The sequence below is a fragment of the Cyrtonyx montezumae genome, unplaced genomic scaffold, assembly GCF_038088225.1.
Source record: "Cyrtonyx montezumae isolate F1298 unplaced genomic scaffold, pur_monq_1.0 scaffold_5, whole genome shotgun sequence".
Lineage (NCBI taxonomy): Eukaryota > Metazoa > Chordata > Aves > Galliformes > Odontophoridae > Cyrtonyx > Cyrtonyx montezumae.
In genome coordinates, this window is record NW_027072056.1 from 14134486 (window position 1) to 14158339 (window position 23854).

The 23854-nt window shown below is 51.6% G+C and overlaps 2 protein-coding genes across 6 annotated transcripts in view; both read left to right on the forward strand.

Annotated features, from left to right (window-relative positions):
* The window catches only part of TFRC (transferrin receptor), a 118328-nt gene that overhangs the window by 29261 nt on the left and 65213 nt on the right, over nucleotides 1-23854 (forward strand). The window lies entirely within an intron of this gene.
* MASP1 (MBL associated serine protease 1) lies at nucleotides 5800-21918 on the forward strand. 5 transcript variants are annotated; one of them, XM_065747953.1, is made up of 11 exons: nucleotides 5800-6031; nucleotides 7568-7793; nucleotides 12450-12627; nucleotides 12720-12851; nucleotides 13031-13227; nucleotides 13423-13570; nucleotides 13888-14006; nucleotides 14217-14295; nucleotides 17854-17991; nucleotides 18529-18603; nucleotides 20612-21918. In XM_065747953.1, the coding sequence occupies exons 1-11, from the start codon at nucleotides 5880-5882 to the stop codon at nucleotides 21505-21507; spliced, it is 2340 nt and encodes a 779-aa protein (XP_065604025.1). In that variant the 5' UTR covers nucleotides 5800-5879; the 3' UTR covers nucleotides 21508-21918. The 5 variants fall into 5 exon arrangements, with proteins under 5 accessions (XP_065604025.1, XP_065604026.1, XP_065604029.1 ...); XM_065747954.1 differs by lacking the exon at nucleotides 18529-18603; XM_065747957.1 differs by lacking the exons at nucleotides 17854-17991; nucleotides 18529-18603; nucleotides 20612-21918 and adding an exon at nucleotides 17100-17335.

Consider the following 23854-nt stretch of genomic DNA (forward strand, 5'->3'; position numbering starts at 1 on the left):
ACTCACCTGTCATTTCTGAAAGAGGAGGTGGAAAGTTTGCTTGTTTTCTTCTGCATATGGGAAGATCTCTAATTGCACCAGACTGTTTGTCTGAGAAGGGTGTAATTAAAAGTGAATTGCTCCAGGTCCTTTATCATGATGAATATTAAAGAAAGGTAAACACTTCATCAATATTCATTTACACAGAAACAGAAAATGAAAGGCAGGACTTGATCCTGGCTGTCACTTCAGAATTTTGTAAATGAAATTTGCAGCAAGCGAAAATAATAATAATAATTATTATTATTATGACCTTGGAACATTGCAGCTGGGACAGGCTGGAATCAACAACCACCATCAACAACCACCCCTTGGCACTTTTCCACAGCATCCTGTCCCCCAAATCAGTGCTTCATGGAGAGGCACAGGAAACTCCAGGGTTGACAGTGCCCAGGAGCTGGAATTCACCTCCCACCTGCCTACAGCTCACCTTAGCCTACCACATTGATGCACAGGTGTTGGTAGAGTTGCTCCATGGACACCCAGAACTAACCAAATGTTGATGACATCAGTGCTCCAGTGCTGCTGTGGGTGACCCAACCCTAATGGGCCAACCCCACACTCTCATACGCCCGTTGTATATTTAGGATTGGCTCATTTGGAAATGAATCCAACTCACATTTTCTGTTCTTCTCCATCTCTTGTTTCATCTCTTCTCTTCTCTTCTCTTCTCTTCTCAGCAGTGGTAAAACATGGAGCAGGACCAAGAGCAGCTGCTGCAAGCAGTGGAGCTGCGTGGTCTTCCAGTCCCTGGTTAAGGCTGCTGGAGTCTCACCAGAGCACTGTTTGTGTGGATTTGGCATCTTCATCACTGTTCGTAGCAGAGTAGCACACAGCATCTACAACCACCTACACTGTCTATGGATAACAGCTCATTCCCAGCACGTGGCACCAATTAGCCTTGCCCCAGGGAGCCCAGGCTGGGAGCTGAGCAAAAGCTCAGCCCCCACAAGCATTATGCAGATACCATTAAAGATATAATGGACATCGTTGTCTTGCAAGAGAGCACCATTTGCCCAGACCAACCTACGTCCTCCTGCTGGAGGAGCCAGCTGTCCCCACCCACGTCACAGCTGTGGTTTCTGCTGAGTACCATGCTTTACCCAGCCTGCATCCCTTGGCTTTCCAAGTGGCTGCCCTGATGGAAACTGCAGAGGAGGGAAAAGGAGAGCAGAGAGACCAGGAATGAAGAACAGTTCACTGTCAACTCCCGTGTTCAAATACCCCTCCAAGAGCTGCCTCTTGAAAGGAAAATGCAGATGTTGCTCTCCACAAATAAAGCTCGGGGCACTGTTTCTCTCTGCCCACTGTTGCCTTCACAACTGACAATTATCTCATTCCAAAAAGCATGGCTTACACTCAGCTGAGCCTGAGTTCCGGAGGGGCTGGTTGGGGCTGAGAGAAAACTGAAACGTGACTTGAATGGCACTGCATATGCGGCTGTGTGTAAAAGCACAAGCCACAATAGACTCTGAAGATAACGAATGGCCCATGACTGGGTCTCATAAATGCAGGCGGGTTGTTAAAATCCTGTCTCCAGCAATGATCCATCAGCTGCGCTCCCTTCCAGCCTACAGCACTTGTTGTGCACTGCCTGCTGCACACAGGCTCTTTGCACACCTCCAATGACAGGAGGCTGGTGATTAACAGGTTGTTAATGAGAACAGAGCTGGTGTTTGTCAATAACACTCCATCACGAGACCCAAGCAGCCCTTCTGAAGAACAAGTGTCCCGGGCTGCTCTGTGGTGATGCAGGCAAATAGCTCACCATCCTTGGCCAAGCAAATTGGGGACACCAGCATCTGTAGCCAAAGGACTTCTCTCAGACATCTTCTTGCAGCCCCACCATGTCTTGAATTAAATAAGATTTTTGCATGCCTGTGACCAGCATGGCATTTTCTAGTCTTTTCTTGGTGCATGGGATAATTGCATAAAAAGAAGCATGGAGATGTGGCACTGAGGATCATGGTTTAGTGGGCATAGTGGTAATGGGTTATTGCACTTGATGGTCTTAGAGGTCTTTTTTCAACTATAATGATTCTGTGAGCTTCCCCTGAGGGGACTTGGACTGCTGGCTTCATGGAAAGTGGATATCTATTTTCTCCAGTAGCAGAAGCCTGATGGGAGAAAGAGGTTGCATTTAGTGCAGATAGTTCGATGCCCATAACAGGGCCTGCAGTCCCAAATGTGAACACTGGGTAGGCGGGCAGGGGCTGGTGCTGTCAGAACCATCCCTAGCAATGACTCATGCCATGGTTTGATATCAACCAGCTTCAGGCAACACAAGCCTTTGGAAACAATTAAAAAAAAAAAGAGGGAAATAATGCTTCACGTTTTTCTGCATCATTTTTTTTCTTTTCTTCCTTTTTCTTCTTTTTTTTTCCCCCGTGGAAAGCAAGGTCCTGCAAACAAACTGTTGATTGAGCTCAGCTGGCTCACATTATCTGTGCTCAGGAGTGTGGCACGGCGTGTGGTCCCCTCTGCTGCCACAGGTTTGCTATCATCCCCTGCCACCTGTGTAATCACTTCAGTCACACCAGGCTCTGCCCCCGCTGTAATTTCACAGCCACTCAGTCAGGGGGAAATCTGGGCGATTTGGGCTTGTCTGAAAGCATTACAATGGCATGACAACGTTTAAAGGGACACCAGTGTACATGGAGAGGGGTGGGCATGGTGGACACTCATAGTGCTCCCCTAGGGTTGGAGCTCTTGGATGAGCTTGGACAAGGAAAGGGTGCTAGACCTGGGCAGCTGGGGATGGCAAACAGAACCCCATCCTTGCCATGAGCAACCTGGGACTAAGGAATGTTGAGGACATCAGGCTGTGGGACAGGACTGCAGGCTTCAATCCCGCCCCAGCCCCTGCTTTCCTTTTCCTCCTGAAATAAAGTCTCACTGGCTTTTTCTCTCAAAGGTGTACTAGGGATGCACTGTTCTCATGCCTGTCCTTCAGCAGTGGTACAAGCACACTTGTACATCACACAGGTGATGCTCCAGCACTTCCATCACACTCTCCTAAGCATTCAGATGCTTCCCTTCCAGCATAATGCAAAGAGGCAAAGTACCCATCAGAGTCAGGCTAAACACCAACACAGGCACAGCTCTGGGAGCTGTAAGGAGCTGCTGAAGAAAAGGAAAGGAAGCTCAATATTTCTATTCACAGCATTATGGATCCAATTTCCTCTCTCAGCCGAGCAAAGCATTGATTTATACCGAGCAGCCACTGGGCTGTGCTCATAGCACAGGGGATATCTTAGGTCCCCTCTATAGATGCTTCACGGATGCAGCAACCTTCAAGGGGCCGGGGCACGACCCTCCCACAGGACGTGGCAGCAGGAGGGCTGCAGCTCACCCATCCCCAGGAGCCCCCCCAGGACTGCGGTGTCTCCCCAGCAGCGGTCCAGATGCCATCTAGCGGCACGCGTGCTGCGGGGACACACGGCGGGCTGCCTCCGCTCGTCCCTTCCCTGCGTGTTCCTCGCTCCCTTCCCCATCCCCGTGCATCCTCCTGCTGTTCACACCTCGCTGACCCTCCTTTTTTTCCCCTCTGTCACACATTTTTTTCTCCTGTGTCCACACTTCTTTCCTCCCCTTCAGTTCTGGGCTGGGGACACCTCCACCTGGGACGGTCACAGCATAGCGTGGAGATGGATGTAAGGACAGGAGACAGCAAAGGCCACAAGGATCTGCCTCATCCCAGACTCAGGAAGCAGGGAGATGGTTTTGCGGGACACCTGTGGGTCCCCATTGTCACCACATTCCTTTGCCCGCCCCAGAGGAGCCCCCGGGGGGGTCTCGCTCCCTCCATAGCGCTGGGGCTGCAGAGAGACCCCCGCAGTAGGGGGATGCGGGCTCCCAAGGATGCTTTTGGTGGGACCCCGCCAGCGGGGAGAGCCACGAGGGGGCTCCAGGAGCCCGTCTGAGCCGGCGGAGAGATGGAGGGAGCAGAGCTCCCGTCGGTGGGATGGAGGGGAGATGCTACGAGTAGAATGGGCAGTGCTCGCAGGAGAGATATTCACAGCACCAGGGCCATCAGCTGGGAGTGCTGTTCGTGGGGTCACTGTAGGCTTAAAACCGATTCCGAATTACAGGAGCTGTTCCAAAAAGCTACAGAAGTTGTCGTGGAAAAACGAGTGCATAGAGGACCCACCCCGCAGAACAGGCAGGGAAAAAATAGACCGCAATGTGTTCAGACAAGAGCACGCTCCCATGCAAAAATAAAGCCCTGCACATGACACATTGCGGAGCTATTAATTAGTCTGATCAGCTTGCCTGGGTGTGTTGGCTTGAGTGAGAGCTGGTGTTCGTACAGTGATGAGCTGTTAGATCTTCCCAAATAGAGATGCAAATATCGGCAGGCTGAGCTCCCTGTTTTGCCCGGAGCTCTCTGCTGTGTTTCTAGTTCTTTTCCATTCATACCTTTCTATTTTACTCGACTGAGTCTCCTAAACACCATTTCTTCTCCAGTGCAGAAGCAGTGACCCACAAGAGCAAGAAAGTGTTTTCTGCACCGAAAGCCAAGGAACTGTCAGCCCCAGGAGCACAAAGGCAAGAAATGGAAAATCTCTTTATTTCCCCCCCTGGACCTCTTCTCTCCCAGCTTGCCATTGCTGGAGGGGCTGTGGGTCTGGGGAACTGGAATTTCCATTGCCTGTGTAATGGCAGAGACTGGGAGGGCTGGGAGCTGGCAGAGCGGTGCCCCAGCTCTCCTTCAGCTTCTTGTTTGTGCATTGTAACATGCTGCATATGTACCCGTGCTTGCCAGGGGATGTCTGCGGGGTTTGCATTAACCAGCTCAAGCTGAAGTTGGTCAACAGCTCCAACCGCTCTTCAGGTTGAGCTCTTTATGTCCTGAAGCATCGTTCCTGGACAAGGGGTTGGGGCTCCTGGAGCAGAGAATGGACCAACTCCTATTCCTCGGTGGGAGCATGCAGGTCTTCGCCTTGCAGCGCAGAGCTGGGCTCCAAGCCTGCAGCTCCAGAGTGCAAAGTTATTGCCCCGAGCAGAGTCCGCATCCGACGCTGCTCTTTCGCCTGGGGACAAAGTGCAGTCTCCAGCAATTCCCAAGCTTTGCGGGAATTGCAAACGAGCTCAGAGCTCCCAGCTTTGACCGACTTCCGCAACCAGAAAGTTTCCTGGAAGCCGCACTGCGGTCCCAAGCACAGGAGCCGAAATCGGGTCCTGAGCGCGGATCCCGGCTGCAGCTCCATCCCCACAGCCCTTCAGGTTTTTTTTTATTTTTCACACGTTCTTGCCTTCTGTTTTTGCTGGAGGCTGCATCGCTATTGAGAGGCAAATTTTTGCCATCTGGCGAGGCAGCCTGGAGAGGAACAAGAGAGAGAGTAAAAAACAACACACAATGTGCATGAGCACACACACACACACACACAAAACTCTGGAGACTGGGAAAGACAAAAAGAGGGAGAGAGGAGAGGAGAGGAGAGGAGAGGAGAGGAGAGGAGAGGAGAGGAGAGGAGAGGAGAGGAGAGGAGAGGAGAGGAGAGGAGAGGAGAGGAGAGGAGAGGAGAGGAGAGGAGAGGAGAGGAGAGGAGAGGAGAGGAGAGGAGAGGAGAGGAGAGGAGAGGAGAGGAGAGGAGAGGAGAGGAGAGGAGAGGAGAGGAGAGGAGAGGAGAGGAGAGGAGAGGAGAGGAGAGGAGAGGAGAGGAGAGGAGAGGAGAGGAGAGGAGAGGAGAGGGAGAGGAGAGAGAGAGGGAGAGGGAGAGGGAGAGGGAGAGGGAGAGGGAGAGAAGAGGGAGAGAGGACGGCTTCAATACAGGCAGGTCCGTGTGTGCGTGCAGGGATGTGGGGAACGGTTGCAGGCAGGGGAAGGCGTGACCTGCATGGAAAATGCCAGACAACCCCAGACACACACACATAGGCGCGCACACGCTCACAAACCTCCGGACAGCGATAAGGCGGACAGCAGAGAGCGGGGAAGGAGCCGTCCCTGCCGCCCAGCCCGCACCGGGAGCTCTCCCTGCGGCAGGATGAGGTGAGTGCCGCCGGGAGCAGCGCTGCCGAGCGCGGAACCGCTTCCCCAGGCGGGCGGGACACGGCTCCGCACCCGCGCGGCCGGGAGGGGGCTGCGGGGCGCGGGGAGTCACACCGCCTGGGGTGTCACACCGCGTGGGGTGTCACACCGCGTGGGGTCACACCGCCTGGGGTACGGCTTCTGCTGGCACGGGGATGGAGCCTGGGCTCGGCCGAGTTGCCCCGCTGGAGGGAAGTCGGCGTTCAAACCGAGGGAGTGATGCCCCTTTGCGCCCACCTAGCATCCGGCCCCAGTGCGTGCACCCCGAGCAAGGGAGAAGCAGATTTTCCTTCGTGCACTTTTGTGGTTTCGGACGAGCTGTCAGAAAAAGGCATGTTCAACCTCACTCCAAAAGAAAAATCAAAGTGGATTTCTCAGAGACCATTGACTTCGCTTTGTACCCAGGAGCCCAGGAGAGTGATGGCACTACACCCATGAGCCCCAGAAAACCACTGCCCTGGTTTTGAAAGAACATAGGTTAAAAATAATCCACTTACAGAGCTTCCATTTTCTTATTGGCATACCTAAATCAAGCCTTGATTTTGAAACTGTGTGTGCATGCACGTGTGGGTAGTTCCAGAAAACGTAGTACACACCTACAAGCCTTTGCCAGGCCTTAGTACCTATTTTAGAAAACGGAAATTTTCTCAAATGCTTCTAATTTCCTGCACGTCTCCTCTGAGTGCTCCACTGGACATAAAGAGGGGATGGTCTCTCCTCTGTTTGGATCCCATGTAATGGCATGGGCTTTGGAGTTTGAACTCCCAGAATGGGAACGGATTTGCTGACTCTTTGCACAGAGAACTCTGTGTATGTTCACGTTCTTTCTCAAGTTTCAAGGCAGCTTCAGATTTACAGTCAGCTGGACTATAGCGGGTTGACTTGTCCTCTTGATCCTTTGTGCCCTCCTTAGGCACAGGCAGAGTTGGTAGCTGGGACAAAATCTTTTGGATCAGACTTTTTTAAATCTGAGCTTGATAATGAAAGATTTCTATGGATCTTAGTTACTGTATCCTTCTTCATTTGGGATGAGTGGTACTCGAAATAGAAAAAAGAGGGAAGGGAAGAGGAAGAGGAAGAGGAAGAGGAAGAGGAAGAGGAAGAGAAGAGAAATATTGAGAAACTGCATTCTGCATTATGCTTCTGGGGCTGTGGTCCATACTTGCTCAGCTGCAAAGGAGTGTGTTGTTTGTTGAGAGTCAATGATCCCAATTTGGCAGGGCGAGGCTAAGCGGTAATAACAGTACTTAGTAGTTATTGCCATGATGCTTTCATTAAACTGATTCAAAAAGCATCATTATTTAATAAGCACCCTCATGTTTGCTCTTCAACTAAATGAAGATTTCCCTGTTGGTGTGCCGTTATTTTGGAGATGTGGAGCTGGCGGCTGCTGCTTCCAGAAGGGAAAAGCATGGAGCTCCTGCAGGCCACACCTACTGCTGTGGTGGTGCCTTGGGATGGCCAAGGTTTCATTGGGTTTCTTCATGTGCTTTCCAGGTACCCCCTGGCCTGGTCCTTGTGTGCCTGGCTGCTCGGAGTGGTGGATGCTGTTGAGCTGACTGACATGTTTGGGGAGATCCGCTCTCCAAACTTCCCTGATTCCTATCCCAGCGACTCAGAAGTGACATGGAACATCTCCGTGCCTGAGGGGTTTAAAATCAAGCTGTACTTCATGCATTTTGACTTGGAGTCATCCTACCTCTGTGAATATGATTACGTGAAGGTGAGCTGTGGTATAAGTGGATGCATGGAGGAGCAGATGGGAGATGTTTATGGCCTGCTGGGAGTGAATAGTGCTTGGAAAGGTGGGAACAAGGTTTTTTTCCCTGTGTATTAAGCAGAGAAATTGAGCAGGATAAGCTGACAACATCCATTGAGCTAACTAGTGGGTGGGACACGAGAGTCAGAGCTCAGCCACAAAGGGCCAGATTTCTAAAAGTATTCAGGGACTCAGTTCTCACTGGACCTGGTGGGATTCTCACACTTATGTGCTGATTAAATGGCAAAACCCTCAGCCTGTGCTCATCTGATGTTGGGCATGTGCCCAAATTGGGCACCCTTGACAATACCATGACTGTGGGTGCTTCTTGCAGGCTCTTGGAACACCCAAGGGAATCAAAAATAAAGATTAGATCTGAAGTATGCAAGTGAGGGTCTATAGAATATTACTCATACAGTAAGTGTATACCCCTCCTAACCAGGCTCTGCACCTCCAGGACAAAAGTGGGTTCTCAGTGTCTTTGAGTTTGGCCAGGTGTGGTGTTTTCAGGCAGGCCAGCTGTAGCAAGCAGGTGCTTCCTGCATTTTAGGGCTGACCATGCCTTACCCATTGCCCAGCACATGCCTCACCCTGCCCCTCCACACAGAAGCAGGTGGAGGTTGCACCAGGTCTGGAAGCACTCAGTGCTAGGTGCCAGCTACTTGAAATTATTATTTTATTCCTGCCTTAAGACAAAGCAAACATTTGCATTTTTTTTTCCTCTTGGATGTGTTTGCTGCTTTAATTTCCCCTTTGTGCTGGCACTCATTCTGCTACTAACAGCTCTCATTGAGGTTTGATTAGTTCTTTCTGCTTCTCCTGGATCTTCTCCAAGCACAAGGGCTAGGGACATATATAGAGATATATTGCTCTAAAAACCCAGTAAGCTTAAGGAGTGGATTTCTTGGAAAGTTTCCCCATTCTAAGCTTTACTCCCCCTCCCACCTTTCACCCCCTGCTCATTTTTCCTTTTTCAAAAGCCTCCCTGTTATTTGGCCATGGTGCCAACTTGGCATCACAGCTTTCCCTGCCGCTGGATTTCCATAAGAAGGCGGCATTTTTCACGGGGATTTAGATCTCAGCTGTATAAATTTGCTCTGGGCTGTAGCTCAGCTCATGGAGAATTACAGATGAAAAGTGCTGAAAGCACTCAAAACCGTCCGTCTGGATGGATTACAGGTGATCCGTAAGCTGCTCCGCTGCGCAGAGCTCCAATCTTTACGCTGCTGAAACACCAGCACAGAAAACAAAAGGAGAGCAACAAACAACTCCAAGGCCCTTTTCCTCCTTGGGGCTGCACGTCCTGTCCCTGAATCAGTGCAAGATGCAAAAACAGCAGCAGCCCTCCCTTTGTCAGAGGCCAGCATTGTGTGCCTGTTGAATACAATTAGAGACCCAACACAAATAGATGTCTCTGAAATACTCTGCCAGCCCCCAGCAAAGAGGCTCACAGAACCATAGAATCATTAAGGTTGTGAAAGACCTCTAAGATCACCAAGTCCAACCCCAACCCATCCCCACCGTGCCCATAACCACGTCCCTCAGTGCCACATCTCCACGGCTCCTCAACTCCTCCAGGGATGGTGATCCCACCACCTCCCTGGGCAGACTGTGTCAGTGTGTAACTTTAATGGGCTATACATCAGGATCTCCACCATCTTCCCCACTATAAGACCTCCGAGTACAAGGTGGGGACCCAGTCCAGATGCCATGCAGTGGTTGTTACCCCCATCAGTTCCCCAGCTGCCCGGCTCTCAGCAGTGCAGAAAGTCATCCCGGGGTGCGCCAAGCTGTAGGCATGCACAGATCCCTGCCTCCAGGGTGGTCTTTGGAAGGGAACAGTTTCCAGAGCCCTGAAACAATGGCTAATTAAAACAATAGCTGTTGATTTATATACATATACACATACATGTGCATGTGGGTATGTATATTTATATAAAAAGAACGTGGCTCCTAGAGAAATGCTCGCAGGGCAGGGGGCTTGTTTGTGCCTGCAGGGATGGTGAAGGGGAACACCAGTAAGGAGATGAGAGAGTGGCAGCAGTCACCCTGCTCCCTGCACACTGCTCCAGCACACCCGAGCACTTCTGCACACCCCATCCTGGGCACCACAGCACAGCATCAGTCGTTCCACACAAAACCTGGGTGTTGCCTCCTTTCATGGGCTCTGGCTGCAAGGCAGCTCTGCAGGGGCCCTTCCATGCCCTTCCCTGCCTCCGAGCACCTCCTCCCTGTCATGTTCCCAGTGTCTTCAGCCCAGCACTGCAATTCCTCGGCCTAATGAGCCATGGATATATATTACCAGCAAAAAGCTTTGCCCTCATTGCTCCAATTAGCACATTCCTGGAGGGCTGGGGGCTGGCGGCCGTGTTTCCGTATTGCCGGCTCCGTGCTCTTTTCCGGTGGCAGACACTGAACCACATTCCCCATGGTGCTGGGAACACTTTGTTCACCCACCCGCTGCAGGAGGCAGCTCTGGGCCATCGTTGCTCTTCTTTGACCAATGCCTGGTGCCCCGGTCCATACTGCATGGGGTGCAGCCAGCATTAGCGTGTTTGTTGGGTCGGTGTCCCAGTGCCAGCTCCATCCTGAATCCATGGGGACAGAGCCACAGATGGGGTAGGGACTCCTCCATCTGTGGGGACAGGCACCATATCAAGGGGAGCAGAGATAGCAAAGCTGGCAGGAGGCAGTGCTGCGGGGAAATTTAAGTGTCACCGTATTTTATTTTTCAAAGCAGGCTTCTTTCAGCGTATTTTTATAGGGAATTTCTTCTCGGCAATTGATATTTCCCTCAGGGACACATCTTCTCTAGTGAAAACGTCGACATCGTGACCCGAGAGGGAGAAACTCCAAACAAACAACTGGGATTTAATTACCAGGCTGCTCGCGGGATGTAAATGATCTACGAAAAAGTATACAGTCCTCAGCAGAAGCAGCAACTATTAACCAGGGGGGATGACCCCTCTGTTTAGTTTACCACTGCAGGGCCGCCCTTGCTCACTGCGTCCTGGGGCATGGGACCCGTCACTGATAAGGGGATGCAGATACTTCCAGCGAGGCCCCGAGCTGGGAGAGTCTGCCGGTGGGGACATGGACACAGGGGACATTTCCCCGCATGTCCCTGCGGAGGTGATGAGGAGCTGGCTGGAAGCAGCCGCCCCTGCTGCTCTCCTGCAGCCAAAGCAGCTCTGCAATAAAACACTGCAGCAGGCTTTGGGGACAGGACCACTTTTCGCAGCATCCTCAGAGCAGGGTTTGCTTGCTATTGGAGATGGCACTTCCATTTTTCAGTCCGCAGTGATGTTTCATTTCAAAACACCCTTTATTTGGGATTCTAAAGCACCACAGTATATTTCAAAGCGATTGAAACCAGATGGACCCCAAATTACTTGTTTTCCTTTTTTTTTTTTTAAACTATTTCACACACACACACACACACACACACACACACACACACACACACAAAATTCAATTGGGTTTTTGTCCCATTGCGGGACACATGCTTTCTCTCCAAATTCTCAAAATTTATCATCGGAAAGTCTCTCTCTTTTCTGGCCCGCTCTGGCTCATATGAGAGGATGGAAAATATCTGGAGGCAATGTCAAGGCATGCTGAGCTGCCATTTCCATGTTGTCTTTCCCTGGTGTGAGCAAGTTTCCTCCCTGGGAAATTTCCCTTTTTGCCCCATACTGGTACATTCCAAAGGTCTGGGACAGCCACAGGTGGATGCCACCTCTCAGGAGCCATGTGACTGGGGGTGGAGGGTAGGGGGTGAGATCACAGTGTGCCCATGGGACCCTGAGCTGCACGCTTCACCCCAGCCTCAATAGTGTGTGCTTGGCACGAGCACAGCAGGCTGGCATGGTGCAGAGGGGCTCGCATTCCTCTGCAGAAGGGTTATTCATATTCAGATCTCTTGGGGTGCTGGGAATAGGGACAGAGAGCAGGAGCGGGTCTGAGGGAAGAGGAGACTGAGTCAGGACTGAAATGGTCCTTGGGAAATTGTTAGGGAAATGGAAAGGATGGGGCTTCTGGGGAAATAGAAGGGTTTTCCATAAAGATTGCAGTGCTTCAAGGCATGGATACGGCTGTAAAGTGGTGCACAGTGTGAGCACACTGTGATGATGGTAGGCACACTGGCCCCTTGGTCCCCTCCTGCAGCCACGTGGACCACAGCACATGGGTGGTGAGGACATCACTGGGCTGGGGGCTCCTCAGGGGTCCCAACACCTTCCATCCCTCACACAGGTGCTGCCAAAGACGCAGGTTCTTGGGAAGGGGAAGAAGGTGACTTTCACACCCTCCTTTCCCCAGTGCCTGCCCGCATCCTCTTCCTCTCTCAGACACCCTCTTCCTCACATCCTCTGCATCCAGGTTGCTGTGTCTGCTTCATAGGGCAGAACAAGTGGGAGAGCTCCACTCCTTTCACAGAAACTCTTTAATTGCTTTACTGCAGTCATTGCTGAGAGCCAGCACAAGTGCAGCCTGACCTCAAACACTGCACGCTCTACAGTCTTGAACATGCCATAGAGAATGTAGAGAGGTGGCCAGCACCAGGGATGTGTTATTCCCCATGCCTTTCATGTGAGCCACACTAACCCAGCCCTTCTGCCCCAGATCGAAGCAGAGGACCAGGAGCTGGCAACCTTCTGTGGCAGGGAGACGACAGACACCGAGCAGGCTCCTGGGCAGCAAGTCATCCTGTCCCCGGGGCCCTATATGGGGCTCACCTTCAGGTCCGACTTCTCCAATGAGGAGCGCTTCACTGGATTTGATGCACATTATACGGCTGTGGGTAAGGGAGTGTTAAAACTTCAGGACATAGTTGGTATAAGGGGGCTGTGGGCTGACCTCCTTTCTTTGCTGTCTCCCTGCTACCCAACCCAGATGTGGATGAGTGCCTGGAGAAGAGTGATGAGGAGTTGGCGTGTGACCACTACTGCCATAACTACATTGGCGGGTACTACTGCTCCTGCCGCTTCGGCTACATCCTGCACTCTGACAACAGGACCTGCAAAGGTACTGCCCCAGCTCAGCATGGGCATAGGGACCAGGAGAGGTTCGGGTTGGATATGAGGAAGAAGTTCTTCTTAGAAATAGTGGAGGTGCATTGGCACAGGCTGAATGCCATTCATCCCCAGCATGGCCAGGTGTGGGGCAGCTGATGGGGTGCTGATGGGACTGTGGTTGCATTGCAGTGGAGTGCAGTGATAACCTCTACACCCAGAGGAGCGGAGTGGTCAGCAGTGCTGACTTCCCAAGTCCCTACCCCAAGAGCTCGGACTGCCTGTACCGCATTGAGCTAGAGGATGGCTTCTTCATCACCCTCAGCTTTGAGGATAGCTTTGATGTGGAAGACCACCCCGAGGTGACCTGTCCCTATGATTACATCAAGGTGAGCTGGGCTCTGCACACTCCCCCTGCCCTGCTGTCATACCCTCAGTTACTGATGAGACCAATATTTTCCCTGTCTAAATGGGTCTGATGAAGCCAGTAAGAGTCTCATGTTCAGTGGAGCCCATTGGAAATGAGATCAAAGTCTGAGGGGATGAAAGCTCCTCATGCCACTCGCCCTTCTTTCTCTTGGCAGATCAAAGCAGGCCAGAGGGAGTTTGGCCCTTTCTGTGGAGAGAAGTCCCCAGGACGCATTGAAACCCAAACCAACAGCGTGCAGATCCTCTTCCATAGCGACAACTCAGGCGAGAACAGGGGCTGGAAGCTGTCATATACAGCAATTGGTAAGTCCCTCTGTTTTCCTCCATTTGCTGAGCCTGGGTAATGGGCACCTTGCAGGTGGAAATAATGAGTTTGTGGCCCATTATCTTCCTCCTGAACAGGGAAATGAAAAGAAGAGAGAAATGAAATAACAAGGAACCCTCCCTTAAAAGTACTTTTTTTTCCTACCCTAGATGGTCCCTGAAAATGAGACCAGATTGCAAGGAAGGGCAGTATGCTCAGATGCAGCCAAGGGGGCTGGATGGCAGGACTGCGACTCTCCATTTACACCTCTTACTCAGCTAACTGTCCTTCTGCTTTCTTTTTTCTTTATTCAAAGGAAACCCTTGCCCACTGGTGCAACCCCCAATCAATGGGAAAATTGAGCCTTCCCAAGCCAAGTACACATTCAAAGACCAGGTCGTCATCAGCTGCAACACTGGCTACAAAGTGCTGAAGGTATGGGGTGATGGGGTGGAGCTGGGCAGGAAAGGAGCCTGGCCTCCTCTACCATTGTTTAACTAGAAAAATCCTCTTTCAGGAGGGTCTGGATATATCTTGACTAAATCAACAAGAATTTGTCTTTTTATAGAGAGAAGCATTTTCTTGTCTCATACATTATTTTGTGGGATTTTTGTGGGTTTTTTTTTTTTTCTGTCTTCTGAACAGGATAACCTGGAAAGTGACTCCTTCCAGATCGAGTGTCTGAAGGATGGGACATGGAGCAACAAGATCCCCATCTGCAAAAGTAAGGAGGCACCCCCACACCCCATCCATGTGCTTTTCCTGCTGAGATTTCATGCTGAATGGAGCTGCCCTGCCAGAGCACAGCTCCTTACTCAGTCCCAGCCAGAGAAGCTACGTAACTGCAAAGCTCTTTTGGCTAACACAATGGGGCTTGGTCCAAATGCCACAAGCAGGAGGTTTGTGCCTTTCCCTTAGATTACTCATAAGTTGATTTGTGACCAGTTTCGCTCTTTTCCTGTCAAGGAAAGAGCAAGCCTGGCTCTTGGGAGCTGAGTGAGCAGAGCACTGAGATGGTTCTGCTGCAGTTTGCAGGATGGCAAATTTGGGGATGAATCCTGTGAGGAGGGGTTGGGTGAGATGGGACATCTGTTTCCTGTCCAGAAAACACCTTGCAGGCTTCCTCAACACTAGTTTAACTACAAAATTTGGGCATGGATCACATCAGACTTACTTCAGATGCCTCTTTGAGAATGGTTGCTTCCAGAAGGAGGGAGGGAGGTGGTGGGTCCCTGCATGAGGTGGGACTGATCAAATTGAGACAGTCTGAGATAATCTGGGTCCTGGACCAAATTTAGTTGCAAATGGGGACTTCAAAGACCCTGGCCATTAGAGAGGTTCACTTGAAAGAGCAAGTGATGATTTGCATCTTCTCTTCTTCCATCTAACCCAGCTCTTCTCTCAGCTCAGGGCAGGGAGCTGTGCTGCTCACACACCTGATAACATCTCTTTCCTTTCCCCAGCACACTTCTGCCCCTCATCCCCCCCACTCCCCCACCCCGTGAGGCACTTCATCACAGGGCTGGCCCATAAGGGAGAAAAGCAACAAACACTCCCAGGGAAGGTCTCAGTGCCTTCCAGAACTCTCAGGGAATGTGGAATCCAAGTCCTCCCCTTCTACACAGATCCCTTTTTATTTGAATGATATAATGAATCCTACCTTAGGCGTACATTTCTGGAGTTCTAATTCACCTTTGCTTGTTTGAAATGGAAAATAGGCTGTCAGACCTGCTGAATAGATTTATATCTGAAAGAGCTTCTTACAGAGCATGGGGTCACTGATGCCTCTGGCCCATCAGGGACCCTCTCACCACCAGTTTCCCATTGATTTTATTCAGTTTGGACAGAGATCACATAAAAGCTGGCACTGTACAAAACAAAACAAAACAAAACAAGGTAGATACTTTAACAAGAAAAGCATTAATTTTGGAGAAAGTTGGACTGATTACCTGCATTGTTAGGCTGGAACTGGTCCCTTCCTGTGTGAGATAAATCATTGCACTAAATCTCTGCAGCTTTCCTGGAAAGCCAAGAAGCCCCTAAATGGACAATCCAGACCTTCAGACTGCCGTGCCTCCCACCTCCCCGGAACGTCTGGGAGAGGCACAAAACAATTTAGAAAGAAATGCAGAAAATAGCAACCTTCCCAGCCAAGGTGGATCACATCCAGCTCCACAGCCCGGCCCAGCACTGTGGCAGCATCTCCCAGCCACTGCCCCCAGGTTGCTCCAAAGGAGCCAAGCTGGTCCCCATTAGATTCTCATTAGGGCCCCCATTGGGATCCTCATTGGGTTCTCCATTGGGTTCCCCATTGTGGGCACACAGTATGGATTTCTGGTGTTTTGGGGGCTGTGTTTCCTGCATGCCTCTGTCTGCTCAGCTACTAATGAAGCTTTCTCTCTCTGCTCTCCTCCTTCCCCTCTGCTTTCGGTGCAGCTGCAGACAGAGCCGACAACCAGACAGACAGAAGAGCCAGCTCGGAGCAAGTGGCCGTGTGAGGCTGGTGCTGGCCATGCCACCAGGACGGGCAGCCTGCCTCCGCACCCCGCTCTGCTCCGTGCTGCCAGCTCCATCTCCGTGGCTTGTCTAACCAGCATGGCACTCCTAACCCCCACCCTCCCTCCCCCCCATACACTACACTTCCTTAACTTCATCTCCAGAAGGGAAATTTGGAGCCAAGTCCCCTGTCGACTCCCTCCTTGGGAAGGTTCCTGAGCAGCCCCAGGTTCACAGCTCATCCTTGGATACCTCAGCCCTGCTTTGCTCCCCTCCATGCTGGTGGTTGTGTGAGGAGCACTGGCCCAGCACATGGTTGGTTTGTTTGCATTTAAACTCCTGTTCCCTTCCTCTCTGAACAAGTGTCACAAATAAGAAACACTCCTTCCTCTCCTCTCTCCGAGCATCCTTTCAGCTCTCCCTCAGGCAAGAGAGGCTGGTTTTGCACCAGCAGTCCAGGGAGACTGCATGGGAGCACTGAGCCCTGGCAATGGTGCAGGGGATGCTCCTGGTGTCTGACCCCATCTGTGTCTTCAAGAGCACTCAGGGATCCCAGAAGCATTGGGGCTGCTGGGAGAGGGACTCAAGGCTTGGAGAGGAGGAGTTGCTCAATGCCCCCTCTCCTAATGTGAAAATCTGGGGACGCTTAAGGTATGAACTGCCTTCCCTCTCCCTTTGGATAGAATGCAGGACACTGTTGGACAGCACCACTGTGCAATAGCCCTTCTTCCAGGCATCAGAACTGCCACAGACACATAGGACACACAGGGAAGGAATGTATTGTGTGAGTCAGAGGGCACAGACCTGCAGCCACAGCAGACATGCCAGCCAGACCGGTTCCTCCAACACCTATTTCCCCCTTGATGCAAGCCCCAGCATCCCCCAGCACCTTACAAAGGTTCAGCAGGTGCTGGCTCCACAGCACAATGCTGTGCTCCTGGGCACAGAGGGAAGCTGTGGGGGTGGAGGTCATCCTGCTAAACAATGAACCACAGCATTGTACCATGAACCAGGTGAATCTCACCCAAACAGGTGACTCATCCTGAGCATCATTGTGTGTCCCCATGAGCCTGGATCATGCTGGGAAGAGCCAGGCCTGGTAGCTCCCTTCCTATCCTCGGGCACACAACCACACTCAGCTCATGTGTCCCTGAGCCACTAGATCTGCTTCCTACAAAGTCATCCATCCCCTGTTCAGCCCCTTGGCCTAACAGACCTGCACATCCCAGACAGGATGAGACCTGGGTGGGTGGCACAAGCCTGGTACAGAGGAGGACAGGCTGGGCAAGGCATGATGGGGTTTGGTTTTCCCTACATCTGCTGTCCCAACCAAGCCATGCTCCCCACATCCTCTATCTGTCATTGCAGAAGAGCCATGGATGCTCAGCTGGAGCTACCAGTGCCCATGCACTGCCTGCTGAGCAGGCCCAGAGCAGGAGGGACAGGGCTGTGCTACCAACAAAGGTTGGTGCTCAGAGGAGGGTATTGGTGAACCGTTGCCTGCTTCTTCCTACTCATTCATAAGGGATGCAGAGATAAACTCCGAGAGCATTCTCCAACAACTCTCATCTGCCTGTGCAGGTTCCTTCCCCTCTGAAAGCACTCAGAACACCTCAGGAGGGGTGAAAGCCCAGCCAAGAAGCCACCTGAGCTGCGCTCCTCACACTGCCCTAGTGAATGGGGTAGGGGGCAATATGGAACCCCTCTCTACCCTATAGGATCACCACCCATGCTAAAGCCCATGAATGGATGCAGGGCTCAACCCTGATTCTGTGTTGGCTTTCAGTTGCTGACTGCCAAGCGCCGCCGGAGCTGGAGCATGGCTTTGTCACCTTCCTCTCCAGGAACAACCTCACCACCTACCGCGCAGCCATCCAGTACCACTGCCAGCACCCCTACTACCACATGGCCCCCAACAGCACCGGTGAGCGGGGGGAGTGGAATGGGTGGGCACAGGGTAAAGAAGAGCAGTGAGATTATGGCAGAATGAGCTGCCAGCTTGTCCCCTTCGTCCACAAACAGAGACACCACGAGGTGCTTTGCACAGCACCACAGCTCTCTGCGTCCTTCAGACCCAGCCCTGGGCAGCAGCAGGGTTGCATGTACATCCCAGCCCTCCTTCCTTCTCCTCCTTCCTCGGCATGGAAAGTCAAAGGAGTTCCACACATTCCTGCCTCCCTGCTCATAGCTTCATGCATCTGGTCCCCGTATCCGGCACGCATTAATGTAATGGGCACTGGCAGAGCTAACAGGACAGCAGATCCCAGACGAGGCACAGCCCTATAGATTCAGGGCAGTGACACAGAGGTGGTCATACCGGGACGGGGCTGCCAGTAAGGAATGGAACACAGAAGGCTTGAAAGGGAAATGGGTTCAGAGGATCTTGATGGCATGGCTGCATCTCACTGCAAAAAGCCCTCCATGCTGGAGCACAGCCCAGCTAAGCCCTGCTCTCTTCCAGCCATTTACACGTGTGATGCATCGGGGCTGTGGAGGAATGAGGAGCTGGGCACCACGCTGCCGTCCTGCCGACCAGGTACAAGGGGATGGGGGGTACATGGTGAGGGGTGCAAGGATGTATGGGAGGGGGCTGCCTGGCTGACTTCAGTCCCTGGTCATGGGCAGGGCCTTAGCTTCCTGGTGGCAATTGTCATAGGTTGTACATATCTGACCACTGCAACTTTGGGCAAGGAGGGTGATAGTGTCAGGAGTCAGGGAAGCAGCACCCTCAGCAATTTGGGGTACATTTACCCCCCAGCATCACCAGAGGCACCTCAAACCAAGGGCAGACCATCACCTGCCTGGTGCCACTGGCTCCCGTAAGCATTGTGTTCCCATGCAGGAGCAATTTCCACATCTCTTACAGAAAAACCCATCCACTTCACAAGGCCAAAAGCCCCAAGCCTTTGAGCAGTGGCAGAAATGTTTGCAGCCAGCAAGTTTCCAGGCCAGGCGCCCGCTCGGGATTAAACAAAAGTCCTTGGGACAAGGGCTGGCCGCAGCTGGCTGCAGGCGGGGCTGGCAGCTGCCCTGGATGCGGGCTGCGGTCGGATGCATAGGGATGGCTCTGCGGTGCAGGGCAGGACGTGGTGGCAGGGCTCAGCCCCATGGCAGGTCTCACAGGGTGTCCGCTCTCCAGAGAGTGGAGCTGTGGCTGCTCTTGTTTCAGTGGCTGCTGCCTGCATCCCTCCTTGATATTTCAGCCTGAAATGATTTGTGCTGGGAGCATGCAGGGACAGCTTTTGGAGCTGTAGCTGCTTTTGTGGGCCATTTCCAGACCTCTTGATTAGTGACAGAAGTCAGAGAAGCTTCAGGAAAATGGAAAATCCCAGAGAGACAGTGACGCTCTCCTGAGATGGGGAAGAGCAGGCAGCAGCTGGCCAGCTGCTCCTCAGATCTTCCTTCTTGTCTCACGCTACCTCCCCATCAATAGAAGCTCCTCGTCCAGGCCACAGCATGCCTGCCTCTGCCATTAGTGGGAGCATTTGCAGCCTGGTCAGCATTTTTGATATGTAATTTAATAGAATAAATATTTGGCTAGATGTGCTTCCTCTAAAATCATCTCCCCAGGACGGCTGTCAGCTTGGGTGCAGCAGAACAGCTGGGCTGGGTGGAGAGACAGGAGCACGTTTTCCATTCCCTGCAGCGCTGGGAAAGGCAAGAGAGTGAGACACAGGGAGACACTCCCCATACTCCCTCCAGTCTCAATTTTCCTAGCAGCAGCCACAGCAAATCCACAGTAGCAGCTCCTGGTGATCCTGCCCCAGCTCTTGGCCCTGAGCCCATTACCCTGGGGTCTGGCCCTCTTTCCGTGAGGCTCAGCATCCTCCTCTCCCAGCAGAGGAGCATGGGGCAGAGTTGTGGCTGGCACACCATCCAGCTATCCATCTTCCCACCTACCAGCAAAACTGTACAACAGCTCTTTGAGTTACAGCCCTGTTTCTCTGCAACTCACACCCTGCAAAAATCATAGTATCCATCAGATCTTTGACACAGCAGAAGGATTCTGCCACTTCCCCTTCTGTTAAGAGTCTGGTAGCACCGTGGTCTGCATTTGGAGCACAAATCACACAAGTGTAAATCAAGACTAAGACCTGATCCTACTTAGAGGGCTTGAAGTCTCATCCCGGCTCACGTTTTGATGTATTTGTGCCTAACTTCAGAGTCAGGAGTTCTGGTACAGCTTTGCAGAAGAAACTGGCCAACTCACGCAGGCTTCAGTTTGAACTTTTTGTCTATGAATAGCTTTGTGCAGGTTGAACAAGGTCAAGTCAACATCCTCATGGAAGAGCGATAGTATTTCTTCTTGTTCCCTTTCCCAAACTGTGGCCAATAGAAATGGTCCCACTAGGCAAGGGAAGCACAAAAGGAGCTGCAGGCACCCTTAGGAAGCAAAAGAGAGCTCCCCACTATGGAAAGAAAACACATAAGAAAGCATTTGGTATTGAAAATAACATGCCATGTAGCATAACCTACAGGGAAGTCTATAGATTTGTGCCCTAGATGAGTGCTTGGAGTAACAATCCTGTCCATTCTGTCCCCAGTGTGTGGCCGGCCAGCTCGTGCTCTGCCCGGGATCATCAAGCGCATCATCGGTGGGCGAAATGCAGAGCCTGGTTTCTTTCCCTGGCAGGCCCTGATAGTGGTGGAGGACATGTCCCGAGTGCCCAACGACAAGTGGTTTGGCAGCGGGGCCCTGCTCTCAGACTCCTGGGTGCTGACAGCCGCTCACGTGCTCCGCTCCCAGAGGCGAGACAAGACTGTCATTCCCGTTTCCAAGGAGCATGTCACTGTCTACCTGGCCCTTCATGACGTGAGGAACAAGTTGGAGGCTGTCAACCGGACAGTGGAGAGGATCATCCTCCATGAGGATTTTGACATCCAGAACTACAACCATGACATCGCTCTGGTCAAGCTGAAGGAAAAGGTGACCATGGGGAACTACGTCATGCCCATCTGCCTGCCCCAGTTTGAGCATGAGCTAGAAGGACCTCACCCCAACACACTTGGGCTGGTGGCTGGCTGGGGCATCTCCAATCCCAACATCACCGTGGATGAGATCATCAGCTCAGGCATGAGGACACTGTCTGACATCCTGCAATATGTCAAGCTCCCAGTGGTGCTGCATGCGGAGTGCAAGACCAGCTATGAGTCCCGCTCGGGGAACTACAGCGTGACTGAGAACATGTTCTGTGCCGGCTACTATGAAGGTGGGAAGGACACTTGCTTGGGAGACAGCGGAGGAGCCTTTGTCATTCAGGACCCAGGAACCCGGAGGTGGGTGGCCCAAGGTCTGGTCTCATGGGGTGGTCCGGAGGAGTGCGGCAGCAAACAAGTGTATGGTGTGTACACCAAAGTCTCCAACTACGTGGACTGGGTGGAGAAGAACACAGGCTCCTCAGAGAGGTGGACATTTCTGGATCCTGAGCTGGAGAGATGAGTGACTAAGCACTGCCTGCTGACACAGCTTTCTTTTTTTGTTGTCCTTTAATATGCTCCAGACTCCGGACTTTCGCAAGCAGTAGCCATGATGCTCAGCCGCACTTGGGAAATTTGCCAGCCAACCACATCATTCCTTTCACTTGGTCCCACATCCCTTTGCTTTCACTCTTAGGAAATGCTTGCTAGGGAGCTGGGGGAAGGGACCACAGGGTGAGATTGCATCTGGTATTGCTAGCTCACGCTGCCCAGCTCCAAACATAGCCCACCTTCCCCAGGAGCCTCCCTCCAAGTCATGACAAAGGCACAGTGACAGAAGCTATTTTTCCCTGACACCAAATCTTTGGGCCATGCACAGGGACTTACCCCTATCCCCAAAGCTCTCAGACCAGATCTTTCCATAAGACGAGGCTATGGACAGCATGGAAAAGCCACAGAAATCCCATGCTGTGTAACACTATCTCTGTGCAAGGAGTACTGGGAGACCCCTGTGGTTTAACTATGGGATAGATCCACCTGCCTGCTGCCTTTCCTTGGTGTTTAACCCCTTCTATGTGGACCTGGGTAGTCTTGTATGGCAAAGCATTCATTCTTGCAAAAAACAAGTCCCTTTCAGTTATTTTCAAGACCATTATTTTATCAGATTTACAGCTTACTGAAGGTTTCCATGGTATGTTCATGGCTCTCCTGGCCTATTGCAGGTGACCAAGTCATCCCAGACTCACCCCAATCCATCCAATACTCCATAAAGATTCACATCTCCCCTATCTCCCTCCATGACTCACACAGACAATAGTCCCCACCACGGAACAAATTCAGGTGAGTGTAGCTTACTTCAGCAGAGATATCACCTCCTTCACTTGCCAGCAAAGCTCTCCTATTGCTGGAAGCAACATGCAGCAATTACCCTCTGTGTGCCTTTAGTCCCCTTTGGACTTCTCCTCCTCCTCCTTTGGTTTTGCCATGCAAGGAATGAGTTAACAGTGAACAAGCCACCCTGCCATTTTGCTGTCATCCAAAAAACCATTAGTAGAGCATGTAGAGGAGCAGAAGACCTAAGGAAGGTCTAACTTGCAGACATGATAAGAACTGTACTCTTGGCTATGTCATATAACTGTATTTTTATATATATATATTTTTTTATACTACATTCTGTAGAATATCCAATGACATGTAAGGATGGTTCTGTGTAATCTTCCTCCTGAGAATAAAATTAAATATTAATATTTACTGAGTGCCCTGAGGTTTTTATTCCAGGCAGGAAATGGTCAAGGAGTAAAGGCAAAGGATGGTCACAAATCTGTCCCATGTACTTCTGCTCCTTCTCCATGGCATCTGCTCTCTGTCCATGTCAGACTTTATCAACCTTCTCAGCTCCACTCAATCTTTCCATGGCCAAGACAGAACACGGTCATCGCTGGAGAATCAACCCTAATAAATAGACCACATATTCCCAACAAGCAATGCAAGCAAGTCCTGTCTAAACTGAAAAGCATGCAAGATATCTTTAGTTCCTAAGCATCATGGGTGAAATGCAAACTAAAGCCCCCAGTTTTGCATTTATTGGCCTGGAATCCATCAGTGCATCCACCATCCATCCCTGTTGGCTGCAGCAGTGGCTGATTTGGGCTCATGGTCTCTCTTTACACTGTCAGTTTGTCGTAAGCCTGTCAAAGATCAGAGATAACAAACAAAGACAAGAAATGCTGTGGTCCCACCAGCACTGTGGGTCTGAAGGTGCTTCACCTGCACAGGTGGAAGTTCAGAGGGTTCTGCCCCATGTTCTCTCTCACAGCCCCTGCAGCTTTGTGGGCTGAGACAGACCTGAACATGCCAGGAATGCAAATTGCAGGAAACAGCAATAGGTGAGATCCCACCCATCAATTATTTATAGCCCTAGCACATCATTAAAGATGGGACTGATGGCAGGAGGAGAGCACAGCAACCTGGAAGCTGAGAATAGGAATTCAATCTGAGTTCAAGTGGCGCACAGAAAAAAATAACAAGAAAGCAAAAGCAAAGTATGGTCCCTGGGGTATCAGACCATCAGCTGTAGGACCTGTGCCTAGATGGCTCCCAGGCAAGTTGCAAAATGACACTGCCTACAAGAGATCCATCACAAATAAAGACTGTCCTCCTTCCCACAGCTCAACAGTCCCCAGCCAGCCTGCCCACGTCCCCTGCTCAGCACCCTGTGTGCTGCCAGCTTCTTGCCCATGGCATGGGAGCAGGCAGTGGATGAGAACAGTAGAAACAGTGGCTGGTTTCGCATTCACTGGCACCTCTCGACCTGCCAGAGTGGTAAGAGGCTCTCTCCAGGGAGACAGGCACAGAGGCAGCAATTTATC

Excerpts from the sequence above, each read along its gene's own strand:
- MASP1 (XM_065747953.1), top strand. The coding sequence starts at position 5,880 with ATGGAAAATGCCAGACAACCCCAGACACACACACATAGGCGCGCACAC. Across the intron at positions 12,852-13,030 it reads TGACAACAGGACCTGCAAAG|TGGAGTGCAGTGATAACCTC; the intron begins GTACTGCCCCAG and ends GTTGCATTGCAG. Across the intron at positions 17,992-18,528 it reads CATGGCCCCCAACAGCACCG|CCATTTACACGTGTGATGCA; the intron begins GTGAGCGGGGGG and ends GCTCTCTTCCAG.